General features: G+C 29.3%; 3 protein-coding genes across 3 annotated transcripts in view; 1 reads left to right on the top strand and 2 right to left on the bottom strand.

The window, feature by feature from the left end:
- LOC111688530 overlaps window positions 1-993 on the bottom strand; it is a 12,845-nt gene extending 11,852 nt beyond the window's left edge. Inside the window, exon 1 of the mRNA XM_046947722.1 lies at window positions 686-993. The gene's annotated coding sequence lies outside the window, so the exon portion shown is untranslated. The remainder of the gene's footprint in view (window positions 1-685) is intronic.
- A 305-nt stretch (window positions 994-1,298) lies between these two features.
- On the top strand, window positions 1,299-3,114 carry LOC111687222 (39S ribosomal protein L1, mitochondrial). The gene is made up of 4 exons (XM_046947723.1): window positions 1,299-1,361; window positions 1,512-1,734; window positions 1,798-2,107; window positions 2,519-3,114. Exons 2-4 carry the CDS (start codon window positions 1,538-1,540, stop codon window positions 3,110-3,112), a joined length of 1,101 nt encoding a protein of 366 aa, XP_046803679.1. The 5' UTR covers window positions 1,299-1,361; window positions 1,512-1,537; the 3' UTR covers window positions 3,113-3,114.
- A 4,086-nt stretch (window positions 3,115-7,200) lies between these two features.
- Window positions 7,201-10,030, bottom strand: LOC111687211. The gene is made up of 4 exons (XM_046947724.1): window positions 9,396-10,030; window positions 7,955-8,102; window positions 7,677-7,887; window positions 7,201-7,607 (listed from the first exon to the last, which is right to left on the bottom strand). The coding sequence occupies exons 1-4, from the start codon at window positions 9,895-9,897 to the stop codon at window positions 7,386-7,388; spliced, it is 1,083 nt and encodes a 360-aa protein (XP_046803680.1). The 5' UTR covers window positions 9,898-10,030; the 3' UTR covers window positions 7,201-7,385.
- Between the last annotated feature and the right edge of the window lie 3,218 nt (window positions 10,031-13,248).

Here is a 13,248-nt window from a genome sequence, read left to right as displayed (position 1 = left end):
GATAGATAGATAGATAGATAGATAGATAGATAGATAGATAGATAGATAGATAGATAGATAGATAGATAGATAGATAGATAGATAGATAGATAGATAGATATAGAAAATTTATTTATAAAGTTCCACTCCTACATCTTCAACAAAATTTTCATTGCAAAACTGATAAAGTGTTTTGAAGCGTATTGATCTTCTTTGTATAATTACTAGTGATTTTTTATAGAAGTCTTATATATGAATAACAAGAAAGTTTTTATTAAAAAACAAGTGTTCAAATTAAAACAATCTCGATGAAGTTATCCACGGAAATTTATTATTTGAACTTTTTTTATAGAAAACTTATGTGTGAAAAAAGACTTCCATGGTTAAGTGAATTTTTACGAAGTTTTCTATAGAAATTTGACACTACAAAAAGCTTGTCCATATATAAAAAATGTTGTCTAAAGAAAAAGTTATCTTCGGATTTAGTTAACTTTAGGAAGCAGATCATCAATAATGACTTCGAAATAGTCTTCTATGCAAAATATATCATCGATCTTTCATATCTATAGACAAATATGAAATTGTCTATTTAAAAGTAATCTTTTGACCATCCTATTTTTATAAATTTTTAATTGTTTACTAATTTAATGTTGTTTAATATGATCCATCATCGCCTTTGTTTTATTTTGATAAGTTACATACTTACATTTTATAACACACTAGTTAAATATATATATATTTCTTTAATTAATAGGAATATATTTTTAAATTTAAAATGAAGTTTTAAAGTAGCATATTTTCCACTTGATTTTCATATGATTGGCGGCATATTTTTAGAGTTTTATTAAATGAAAGATAGGTTGCAAAAGTTTTTTTACTGTCCAAAAATTGAATGCTCGTCATTACACAAAAAGTATTGTTTACATCCAGTTTTTTTACAGTCAAATAAACAATGTAAATATTTGAATTTGTTCATTGTTGAGCAAACAAATAGTAAACAAAAGAACTTGAATGCTGAAAATAGAATATAAATAAATAATTTTATTATTAATAAGAAATTAATAATTAAATAAAGATACATACATACAAATACGTTGTAAAAGCAAAATATATTTATTTGTTTATATTTTCAATTTCATCAAATTAAGAAACACTTGTTCCAATGGTTAAATTGTAATAAATTTAAAGTGATACTTTTAAACAAAATTCAATTACTATTTTAATTTTCACTAAAAATAAAAAAAAATATTTTTATAATGTTAAAACATTTTTTAACTGTTATTTTTTGTATTTACGCTTATTTTTAATTGTTAGACAATTTCCCCCTTATACTTCAACTTATATATAAAAGCTGTTTTTTATGGAAACTTTTTTAATATAATGTATGCACATGGTAACTCAGCTTTACATTCATCTCAATTTTTCTGGCAACTCTTCTATTCAAAAAACAGCTGTTTAGATTTTTTTTGTTACCGGACAGCAGGTTATGTAGTCACTTTGCAAGAAAAATATTTAAATTAATAATTTTTCAGAAAAAAATTTATAAATTTTAAACAAAATGCTGTCTATGGTAACGTCTTCTATGCGTAGCCTGGTTATACGACAGCAAATAACGTCGGATGTGCTAAGAAAAGTTCATACCACCGCTGTTTGTGAGGCGGCTCGTAAGGGCACACGCGAAAAGGCACGCAAGAAGAAAGTTAAAGTGGAAGTGAAAAAAGTTGGCTTCATACCACACAACCAAAGGGATAAAAAGTAAGTAGTAAAACATAATAATGATTTCTCTGTGGAGCTAATTTATTTACTTTTTCTTTAAAGAATAAATCTACAACGTGAAAATAAACATGTAGATGATTCTTGGAAACAAATTGCCACCGATAATTGCTATGTGAGTAAGTATTACCGTTGGCCAGTATATACAGTGGCTGAGGCTATTCAATGTCATCGTGAGACACATCATCCCACCATGTACAACGAACCAAATGCACCACTTATAGTTGATATTGAATTGAATATGAAAGGAGAAAAAGCAACACGATTTGTGGATAATTTTCAACGTATGGCAATGATACCACATAAATTTGGACATGGCGAAGAAAGACGTATTTTGGTCTTTACCAAAGGCAATGTATGTATTAAAACGGGGGATAAATTAGAAATAACATGTTTATAGAGATAGATAGATTGATAAATAGATAGATAGATAGATAGATAGATAGATAGATAGATAGATAGATAGATAGATAGATAGATAGATAGATAGATAGATAGATAGATAGATAGATAGATAGATAGATAGATAGATAGATAGATAGATAGATAGATAGATAGATATATAGATAGATAGATAGATAGATAGATAGATAGATAGATAGATAGATAGATAGATAGATAGATAGATAGACAGTTAGATAGATAGATAGATAGTTAGATAAATAGATAGATAGCGGCGCAATATTAAATTTTAGTTAATTAGAATTAACCGCTAAATTCAAATTTTTAGAAATAAAAATTTTCAATGAAATCTTTTCACTTCAAGGATGAAATAATGGAAGCCCGTAAAGCTGGTGCAACGTTAGTTGGCGGCGTTGAACTAATCAAGGATATAACCAATGGCGAACTCCTACTAACAGACTATCAGTATGTGATAGCCCATCCAAATATCTTGCCAGAGCTGGTTGCTTTGCGCGGTTTAATGAAACGTAAATTTCCAAATCCCAAAGCCGAAACATTAGGAGCTAATCTCACCGAAATGATAAAACGTTTCATGGATGGCATTAGTTATGCAGCAGCCAAAGATGAACATCAACAAGATTTTGGTTTAATTACCACAACTATTGGTACTTTAGATATGGATGTACAACATTTAGAGGATAATTTACGTTCATTATTGCAAGATGTAAATTCGGTAAGACCAAAACGTGAAGGACGTTTTATTACGCGTGTCCTTCTTAAGAGTCCGCCAAGTCGTGAACAATTGAAAATAGATGCTTTTCAATTTGTACCGGAAATGTATGAAAAAACCAGTAGTGGTAGTAAAAACAAAACAACTGTCAAACAGCAAGATAATGATGATGATATAGATAATCAAGATGAAGAAGAAATTGAAAAACAAAAGCAAGCTGTTAATTAGAATTTAATAATTAAAGTGAAAATAAAATTGTTCAAATTGATTTTTTTTTTAAAACAAAAAACACACATTAAGTAAAAAAATAGAATAAAAAAGTCAAAAGAAAGTCGAAAATAGTCAAATAGTCCGACTTTCTTTTGACTTTTTTTAAATTTTTTGCGAAATAGCTTTTTGCTCGTGTTGGTGAGAAGAGGTACATATATAAAATACAGCTTTAAGTACTTAAAGTGTCAAGTGCCCTTTAAGACTATCCCATCCGTGTTTAGACTATCCCAAGCGCATTCTTCTACACAACATTCTGACAGATCATATTACTCGTGTGATCGTGTAAAAGCGGCTTTAAGGACGATAGGGCTTGATTTCGACAGAATTGCGTCTCAATTGCAGTATAACTGTTTCCAAGTTATGCGTTGTTTGCATTAATTACGTGCTTTCGCTTTACTTACCTCGTTTGAGGTTATGTTTGATTTAATTGGTGGAGACCAAATAATACTTTTAATTAATTATTTGTTATATGATATTAGTTTTACTTAAGATTGTCAACATGGTGATTAAGAAGTGGATAACTGATGGAGCATAAAGGTTTAAAAGGTCATAATTGTGGGTCTTGATATAAGCAATACTTATGATTGTGTGAGCATCTCTAATTTAATGGACCTTTCAAGTGGTCTTCTTATTACTGATATATGTATATGTGGAATAGATTAAAACTTTTTGTATCGTACTCCGAAATTGGGCAACAATACTATTATCGTCAATGATGAGCTTTCACAGGGAAGTTGTTTATCTCTAATGCTTTTTTTTCTTATACACAGGGGAAGATTAAATGAGATTCAGGATGACATCACCTTACTGTATCAATTTTCGAATGACTTTACAATCGTATCATTTGATAGAGATTTTGAGTTGGCTGTCGCGAATTTAAAGTCTATAATTGACCAGTTTATGAGAATCTGCAGATGCTTGAACGTCTCAATCAATCCGGACAAGATGAGAACTATGTACCTTGCCAAGGGAAGTATAAAAAAATACAGATAATGATTGATAACAGGGAAATTGAACAGGTTAGGAAAGTTAAATTGCTTGACAGAACTATCAATGCGTCACTTACTGTTGGGTAACATTATGATAGCGTGTTATCTAAATCGAAAAGTGTTATTGGCTTGTTGAGTAAACTAGCCACCATTAAAAGTTGTCTATCGCCGAAGGTTGCTATAAATTAGTACAAAAGCTGCGTTCGGTCGAAAGTCGAATACTGCAGAACAGCTGCTCACACACCAAATTCCATCAATCGCAAAATAACTACAATCCAAAATAAAATTCTCAGAAGATTTCTTAGACTGAAAGGATCTACGCCGGTTCAGGTGATTTATGCACTGGCTGATGAACTTTTATAATTTTGAGAACTAAACTAAAGTACAGAAAAATCCCACGTATGATCTGATGTGAAATCGAGCAACAGCAATGTTTATTATGAGTTTTAACCTATTTTTGATCAAGTTAACACGGGTCTATAAATGTTAGAGAAATAACGGTTTTATTATTTATACTCCCTGATCGAAAGGATAAGACACCGATAGAGCGGAGCAGTGCTTTGGGCAATTACAAGTTACACGAATATACAAACAATAGATTCGAAGTATATGCTACGAATGCCTCCATTGGTGATAGTGCAACATGTTGTGGAGTTTTCGAAATCGGCTCAGAAAGCCAAAGTTTTATTTCAAAATTAATCATCTAACTTCCAGTCTATTTGTTGAATTATGGGCCCTCATTAAGGCCACCGAACTGACAATACAAAATGGCTTCGGGAAAGTTGCAATCTTCACGGACAGTATGTCTACATGTCAATTAATAATTTTTCACAACAAATTGGTTGAATAATCTATCGAGCAATTCCATATGATCTGGATCCAAAGTCATATGGGCATAAGGATATGTATATATAACTGCGGACGAGATAGCCAATATAGCAGTAGATACTGGTAATATCTTTTGATCTCATCCCTCTGGAGGCGTTGCTGGGAAATCCGCAACATCATGCATGGTAAATGAAACAAAAGATATATAAACTTGTCACAGAAAAATGGAACTGATAAGCTCTTTGCTGAAAATTTCCCATTTGTTCTTGAGAGACTCGAAATGTGATTGGTGTCCCAAGGTCATTAAGACCATGAATAGAAAAAGAAGAAGCAATTCCATTTCGTATCAATGCTTTATGATTGTGTGTATTCGTAATTACGATTTTGTAAGTTGTTATTCATGTGGCGTAGAGTCGAATCGAAATGCAAAATTCCAAAGTTGCCGAACGGAGAAAATTTCGATTCAAATTGAAATGCAGAATAGGAACCATTGCTTAGGACCAAGAATCTTAAAATTTACAAACTATTGCTTACGTTTATGAATGAAGACAAAATTGAGCTATGATTTTCTTACAGTGTAACAAACCTGCCAACAAACTACAGACTTAAAAAAAATCAATCTTTATTAAAAAAAAACTATGTACAGTAAATCAACTAAGTTTTTTGCCTACCTTTTTTAAGAGAATTTAGATTTTTGTTCATAAATAAAATTCGAAAAAACAGGTAAAAAGTAAATATATGTTTTCCAATTAAAAATAGAGATTGTGTAAAATGGAAAAACTAAGAAAAAATATTAAAATACAAATTTTGGTGCATTTGTTGTTGCATTTTATTATTCTTCATCAGAATTTGCATGTCAATAAAGTATTTTGCATATTAAGAATTCCGCTTAATTTCATTGGGTTTTTTAAATTATTTTTGGAATTTATTGTTTTATTGTTAAAAGGAAGAGTGTTAAATATTTTTCAATTGCGATTTGCAAAAATCATATCCTTATTGGGTGAAAATGTGATGTTATTTGCCTTAAAATGTTTAAAGGACAATAATGAGGCAATTTCGATATAAAAAATTAGTTTAGATTTCTAGAACAAGTGTAAACCAATAAAATATAATTATGAAATGTTTAACCAAATAACATTAAAAAATATAAAATAGATTAATAGATGAAATGTTTCAAAGAAAAAAAGCACTCAGTGCTCTTTCAAAATCTTTAACTGCCAAAGGGAGGCGACTTGTATCCAAGGAAAACTATTGGACTCCTGATTTATCTTTTTTTAAAATCTATATACGAACTAGGAGGAACACTATGTTTAAATTTAGACCTCTAAACAGACCTTAGATTGCTTGGAACCAATGTAAAGTGAACTGTCGTGTAGTACAGGAAAAATATCTAATTTAGATATTTTAAAATATAGGTGGTTATCATACCCCAAAGGTCAACAAAAGCAATATTTTTCACCTAATACATACACTTATATATATTTAGAACCCAAATCAAGAATATCTATTCAGATCCAAATACGCCTACTGTATCTTATTCATAAAATAAAGAGTTTAAAAATATGAGGTTGAAAATCAAGATTTTAGCATTTAATAGTTCTATAGTTGTATATGGTGATGTCCCCATACTTAGAGTCGCTAGGATGTTACTTAGTGTTAGATTTATTGAATAAGAATCAGTATTATACAATTACAAATAAAACTTACACAATACTCCCCAAATAGATGGAGTTTCCGTAATGTAGTTTTTGTTTATCAATACAAAATTACCAAAAACCCAGATTATTTTTGTTATAATATATAGATTTATACCTCACAAAACATTTGTTCTAGGTCCAAATCCATTGATTATCTAATATATCATGTATCTAATTCAAAATTACTTATTATTTTTGAAATTTAATGAAAGAAACGATAGATTTCATGTTAAGTCAAATATTGATAAAATCTCATAGGTATATAGGATAATAAATCGTTTAAGAAATGTCCAAATTTAGTCGTTCCACTTCTAAAATATCTACAAAATGTTATTCTAATATATAAAAGTAATAAAAATATTAAATTTTATAAAATAATGCAGCAATATTAAAAAAATGAACAAAAAACCTAAAAAAGCAAAATACTTTATTGACCCAAAAAATTAACAATACGTTCACATTTTTTTTCAAAAATCTCGTTAATTAATATAACGATTTTACTTTTTATGATAGAAAATTAAAATATAAGATATTCTTTTAAAAAAATACAACAAACAAATTGCTTTATTTTGCTAAAAAAAATAATTGTTCACATAAAGTTTTTTCTTTAAATTTATAAAATTTTACATAGGCAAATTACTTAATTGATTTACTGTATATAATTCTTAGTTTGAATTTGGAAAAATATGTTAACAGATGTTAATGAAAATCTGTACTTCAGTGTTTTAAATTTTTTTCGCAATATATCATATACTCTTTAGTTATAAAAGTTTTATCGGTTTCACCATTAAATATTTCATAATTGAAACATTTCTTGTCATGGTCATAGTGAAAAACGTAGACCGTTTTCAAGCAGTCGACAGAAGACATGAGTTTTTCTACATGTTGTAGAAAATCATATAAAAATCCGGTACAAATCGAGGGTTTCCAGTAAACATTCTGAAAAAAATGTTCAAGTTTTTCATATTATTTTTTATCTTAAAATACTTTGTAATTTGTATTACATACCTTAGGTATATCGCCTGATACTTTATGCTCTAATGGTTCTTCTATTATACCATTATTAATTTTATAGCCAAAATAGAGATCTTGAACATTAGCTAAATATGCTTGCAGCCAATATTTTAAAAACTTGTTATGGTTATTGTTATATTTAAATTTTTTCCGAATTTGCTTAATAAAGACAAAACGACAATCATTGAGAGCTTCCAAATCGTCACTAAGTAGGTAGAAGAAGAATTATAAAGTATAAAACTATGATGTACCTAATGTTAGCTAATACTTACAAATTTTTAATTTCATCTTGAGAAATGATTCCTTGTATTTCTCCTGAGCAAATAATATCATATTTACCAAAGTTACTTCTGTGTATTCCAACTAGTTTAATGTTCTCGTCACATGGTTCATCAAGTTTTGGTGGCTTACCGGGTGAATCTAAAAAAAAAACAAAGTAGGAAAGTATAGTCGGGCATGGCATGGTTTTGTTGAGTTTCATTGCGATACAAATGGTTACAAGTAAATGTTAGACGTTTAAGACATTTTTTTAAAGGAGGGTTTGTATGGGGGCTAGGGTCAAATAAGGGCCAATCCTTACGAAAATTTGGAGTGTCATTTATACTTATACAAAACTTATTTGTACCAATTTTTAGAGAGATAATAGAATATTTGACGTAATTATGGCATAAAAAGTTCAAATCGGGTGGAACGGTTGTATGGGGGCTAGGTGAAATAATGGACCGATTTCAAACATTTTCAATCCCTGTGCAAAAAAAAAAACATTCTTGGTCCAAATTTCATCAAATTATCTTGAAAATTGCGGCCTGTACCTTGCGCACAAGGTTTACATGGACAGCCAGCCGGACAGACGGACGGACGGATAGACATGTCTTAATCGACTCAAAAAATTATTCTGCACTCGAAGATCTTAGGGCGAGTTTTTCTGATAAAGATAATCTTCATTCTTTGGTTAAATCTGGTTTAATATATGTTTCGTGTTTTTCAGTTATCAGTAAAGTTTCTTATTATCTTAGTTTAACTGAGTGTAATTGTCCAATTAAACTAAAGTTTTAAGTGAGAAAACACAATTAACAAAAACAATAAAACAATGATTTCGGAAGAACAAAAACTTAATATTTTAAGTAAATTGCAATTTTCTGATTTGTTTTGTTTTAATAATTATTGTTTAAATGTTTATTTAACATTTTCAAAAATTTTCTATTTTACAAAAGTATTGTTTGCAAAAAACAGCTGTTCATTGTTTATGTTATTGAGTGAAAAGTTGGCAATACTAACAAAGTTAACTGAGTTTAAATATAAAACTGAAAAACACAATCATCGGTTAAAGTCCGCCTAAATTTGTTTCGAGTTTAATCTAACAGCAAGTTAAGCCTAGTTTAACTGAGGACTAAGAAACCCGCCCTTAGTGGATTAATTGTGATTCCCTTTAAGAAGAATTTTATAATAGTATTTGAAGATAATTCCCCAAACTAAAGTACAACTAACTTATAACAAAATGTTAAATATTTAAGGTTCTAAACTGTATACCTATTAGACTTCTAATTAGACTATAGACTTTAAACTAGGCTATGATATAAACTAGACTATAGGCTAGGTATTAGACAAGACTATAAACTAGATCTTAAAATAGACTATAAGTTAGATTATACACTAGACTAAAGACTAGTCCATAGGCTAAACTATAGAATATATTTCACGTTATTACATTACCAGTAAATAACAATTTCTCCAAACGTGAATGATACGTATCTTTTGGTGTCAATTCAGTTGTTGATTCATCCTTTTTATCCAAAACCATATATATATGACCATTATAGCGCGAAACACAAATTATTAATTCTTCCGAATAGTGTCCACTGTAAGACGATTGCATAATATCAACTAAAGTACCACGACGTGTTATTACTTTTGTCTTTTCTATGTTTTCAACATTATCGCATTCGCTAGCCAGGGACATGACATATTTAAGAGGTAAATCTATATTCCTTGAGTACATGACGGAATCACGGCGTATATACGTCTCAAATCCATTTTCTACATCAATGGGATAATTATTAGATTTAAGGTTTTGAAAATATTTCATTCTTTTGGCAGCTGTTATTTTTCCATGATTGTAATCGTAGTAAGCAACCAATTTAGGTTTGGAGAAAAACACTGATTTTTCTTTATATTTGTTTATTGATTGTGGTGTTATATTATAAAAAAAAAACATTTTTGATTTTCTTTAATATCTATGAGAGTATTTTATTCACTATATCTGCCAGTGTACACTTAATAAGGTAGCCTCGTCGCTACAACAAATACAACAATACAAAAACAACAGGCGATTTGTTATTGTAGAATAATCCCATCTGTCAAAAAAAGCTGTGTGTGTAGAATGAAAAAGCAACAAATAAACACAATAAAAATATGAGTTTTTAGCAATTATTTAAATTTTTAACTATTAATATTAATATATTATATTAATTAAACGTGGAATGTCTGAAAATCATAACTATATCTATTGGGAAGACCAATTTTCCGAATTAAACGTGTTTTTTGTGAAAAGTGATTGGTCGTGTTAAAAATAGTTGAAACTGATTTGGAACGTATGCCGGAGCTAGAGATTTTCTTTTTTTATCAAGAGAGAAGGATAACAAAGACATTTAATCACGATTGACCTATAAAACTCCTTTAAAACCATAATTTTCTTCACTTTATAAAATTTTTACACCTTTTGCGATTTTTTTTCTATGTAAACAAACAGGAATTTTGACAGATAAGATTGTAAAAGCTGATGATCAGCTGTGCGGACGAGGCTACCTTATTAAGTGTACACTGATATCTGCGTTAGCTTTCGATGTTGTTAATAAAAATTATAGATTTTTATTCAAAACATATACAAACATATCATCACAAAGTATATGTACCCTGTGATATCATATTCATGAACGGATACGGTAATTCCCCTAATTTAATATTTGGTTTGACACAAGTGGCATAATAGAGAAGGATTGGCATCAAGGCGAATTCAGTTAAGGTGGTGTTATTAAATCAGCTGATTATTTTTTTCTTCTCTTGATACATCCCTTCAAACATCTAGAAGTAGGGTTCTATAGTTGAATCGAAAAGTCGACTTTTTGCATTTTATGAAAAATCGACTTTTTGCATTTTATGAAAAGTCGACATTTCGACTTTTAATATTTTATAAATAGTCGACTTTTCGACTTTTTCCGTCTTTTTTCGACTTTTGACTTTTTTCGACTATTTTCGACTTTTTCCGACCAGAGTTAAAAATTTATAAAGTTGCCAGAAGCGTAAATTTATAATGTTGGCATTTAACATTATATTATTAATATTATTATTTTTATTATTATTATTATTATTTATTAATAAAACAATTTTATTTATATTTTTTCTATTTGTTGCAATTTTTTTTCGATTTCTTACTATTTTCGACTTTTTCCGACTTTTCGACTTTTATTTACAAAGTCGACTTTTCGACTTTGTTCATAGACGATAGTCGAGTTATCGACTCTTTTGGAACAAAATAGCCGTCTTCGACTTTTTTCGACAAAAAGTCGATTGTTCGATTATTCGAAAGTCGATTTATAGAACCCTATTTAGAAGACAAAACTATTGCGCATCACCTTAGACGACACGTCAGAAACACTACTTTACAATTGTCCGACGAGAACGCACATTTTACAAAAACAAAATACATTGATTTCGAATTTTCGTCCTCTAAGTAAGTAAGTTTATTTAATTCTTTTAAATATTCATACATATAGAAGTTACAACAGATCTGATATAAAGAAAACTTAAAATTATAATTTTTTGTTTTAATACAAAATATTGTTTACAGCAACAAGTTTGTCACTTTATGCAAATGATTAATAATATATGTCTGTATGTAGTGTAGTGCTTGCTCCCGCCGCAACATAATTTGAAAATTTAATTGTGTACTTAAAACTAAACTTTAGCATTAAGTAAGGAGTAAAAAAAAAAACAAACAAAAAAATCAACCTCTATGGGCCCCTGAAATTTTAGAAATTTTCGTCTTCTAGAAATATACTTTTAAGTTACTTCCGGATGATAATTAGAGGAGTGCATCCATTTTGCTTAAACAAAAACCATGACTGTTGAATTTTTTTTGCATCTGAAAGTATACGTTTTAGTGACTTCTGAATGATAGTTGGGTGAGAACACACATTTTACAATAACAAAATACATTGTTTCGTAATTTCTATCTTCTTGATTTGTATGTTTATGTCACTTCTGGAAGACAGTTTGAAGAGTTTTCACATTAATGTTGTCTTTTATTCATCTGGAAGTGTAGATTGTAGTCACTTCTTTACGATTGTCAGACGAGAGCACACATTTTACAAAAACAAAATACATTGATTTCTAGTTTTCCCATCCTGGAAGTGTACTTTTAGGTTACTTCCGGATGATAGTAAGAAGAGTATAATAACAAAAAAAAAATATATATAAATACTCCTACTCTACTTTTTGCGACTTTTTTTTTGTATTTTTCCGACTTTTATTTACAAAGTCGACTTATTTCATAGACGAGAGTCTAGTTATCGATTGTTTTGGAACAAAATAGTGGATTTCGACTTTTCGAGTTATTTCGACAAATGAATATAATTCAATAAATATGGCACATGATCTCCTATGGTACCGTATACGAAGCCTTTTTAAAATGGTTAACATCTATTAACCTAGGACCTAGGACCCATATAACAGAAGCCGCCGAATAGTGCTTTTAAGTTCTAAATTATGTTTAATATAATCGTATCTCGACAAAAAGCTGCAAAACCAAGATACATACTAGCCTTGATGAACCTCATGGAATTTCTAATTATAGGTCCTTATTGGACTCTAGCCGCATTCATATCTTTATTTCTGCATAAAATTGAACTGTAAGCAATTAAAGATACCCTATCCTCAACAGTTCTCTATATTCTTTGTTTAAACCTAGTTTAATATATGTTTTGTGTTTTTCAGTAAACAGCAATGTTACTTATTATCTTAGTTTAACTGAGGGCGGGTTTTACAGATAAAGATAATCTACATTCTTTGTTTAAACCTAGTTTAATATATGTTTTGTGTTTTTCAGTAAAGTGTAACGTTACGTATTATCATAGGTTAACTGAGTGCTTTTGGCCAATTAAACTTCAATTATAAGTGAGAACACACAATTAACAAAAACAATAAAACAATGATTTCGAAAGAACGAAAACTTAATATTTTAAGTAAATTGCAATTTTCTGATTTGTTTTATTTATTATTGTTTTAAATGTTTATTTAAAATTTTTCATTTTACAAAAGTATTTGCAAAAGAACAGCTGTTCATTGTTTATGTTTTTGAGTGAAAAGCTGGCAATACTAACAAAGTTAACTGAACTTAAATCCATAATTGAAAAATACAATTATCGGTTAAAGTCCGCTTAAATTTGTTACGAGTTTAATCTAACAGCAAGTTAAGCCTAGTTTAACTGATGAGTAAGAAACCCGGCCTTAGAATTCAAAAGTCTTCAATACTTACCAAGTTATCCGAACTTAAATCCAAAACTGAAAA

This window comes from Lucilia cuprina, chromosome 4, assembly GCF_022045245.1.
Source record: "Lucilia cuprina isolate Lc7/37 chromosome 4, ASM2204524v1, whole genome shotgun sequence".
Taxonomy (NCBI): domain Eukaryota; kingdom Metazoa; phylum Arthropoda; class Insecta; order Diptera; family Calliphoridae; genus Lucilia; species Lucilia cuprina.
Note: the sequence above shows the minus strand (reverse complement) of the source record. Positions and strands in the feature narration are given on the sequence as shown.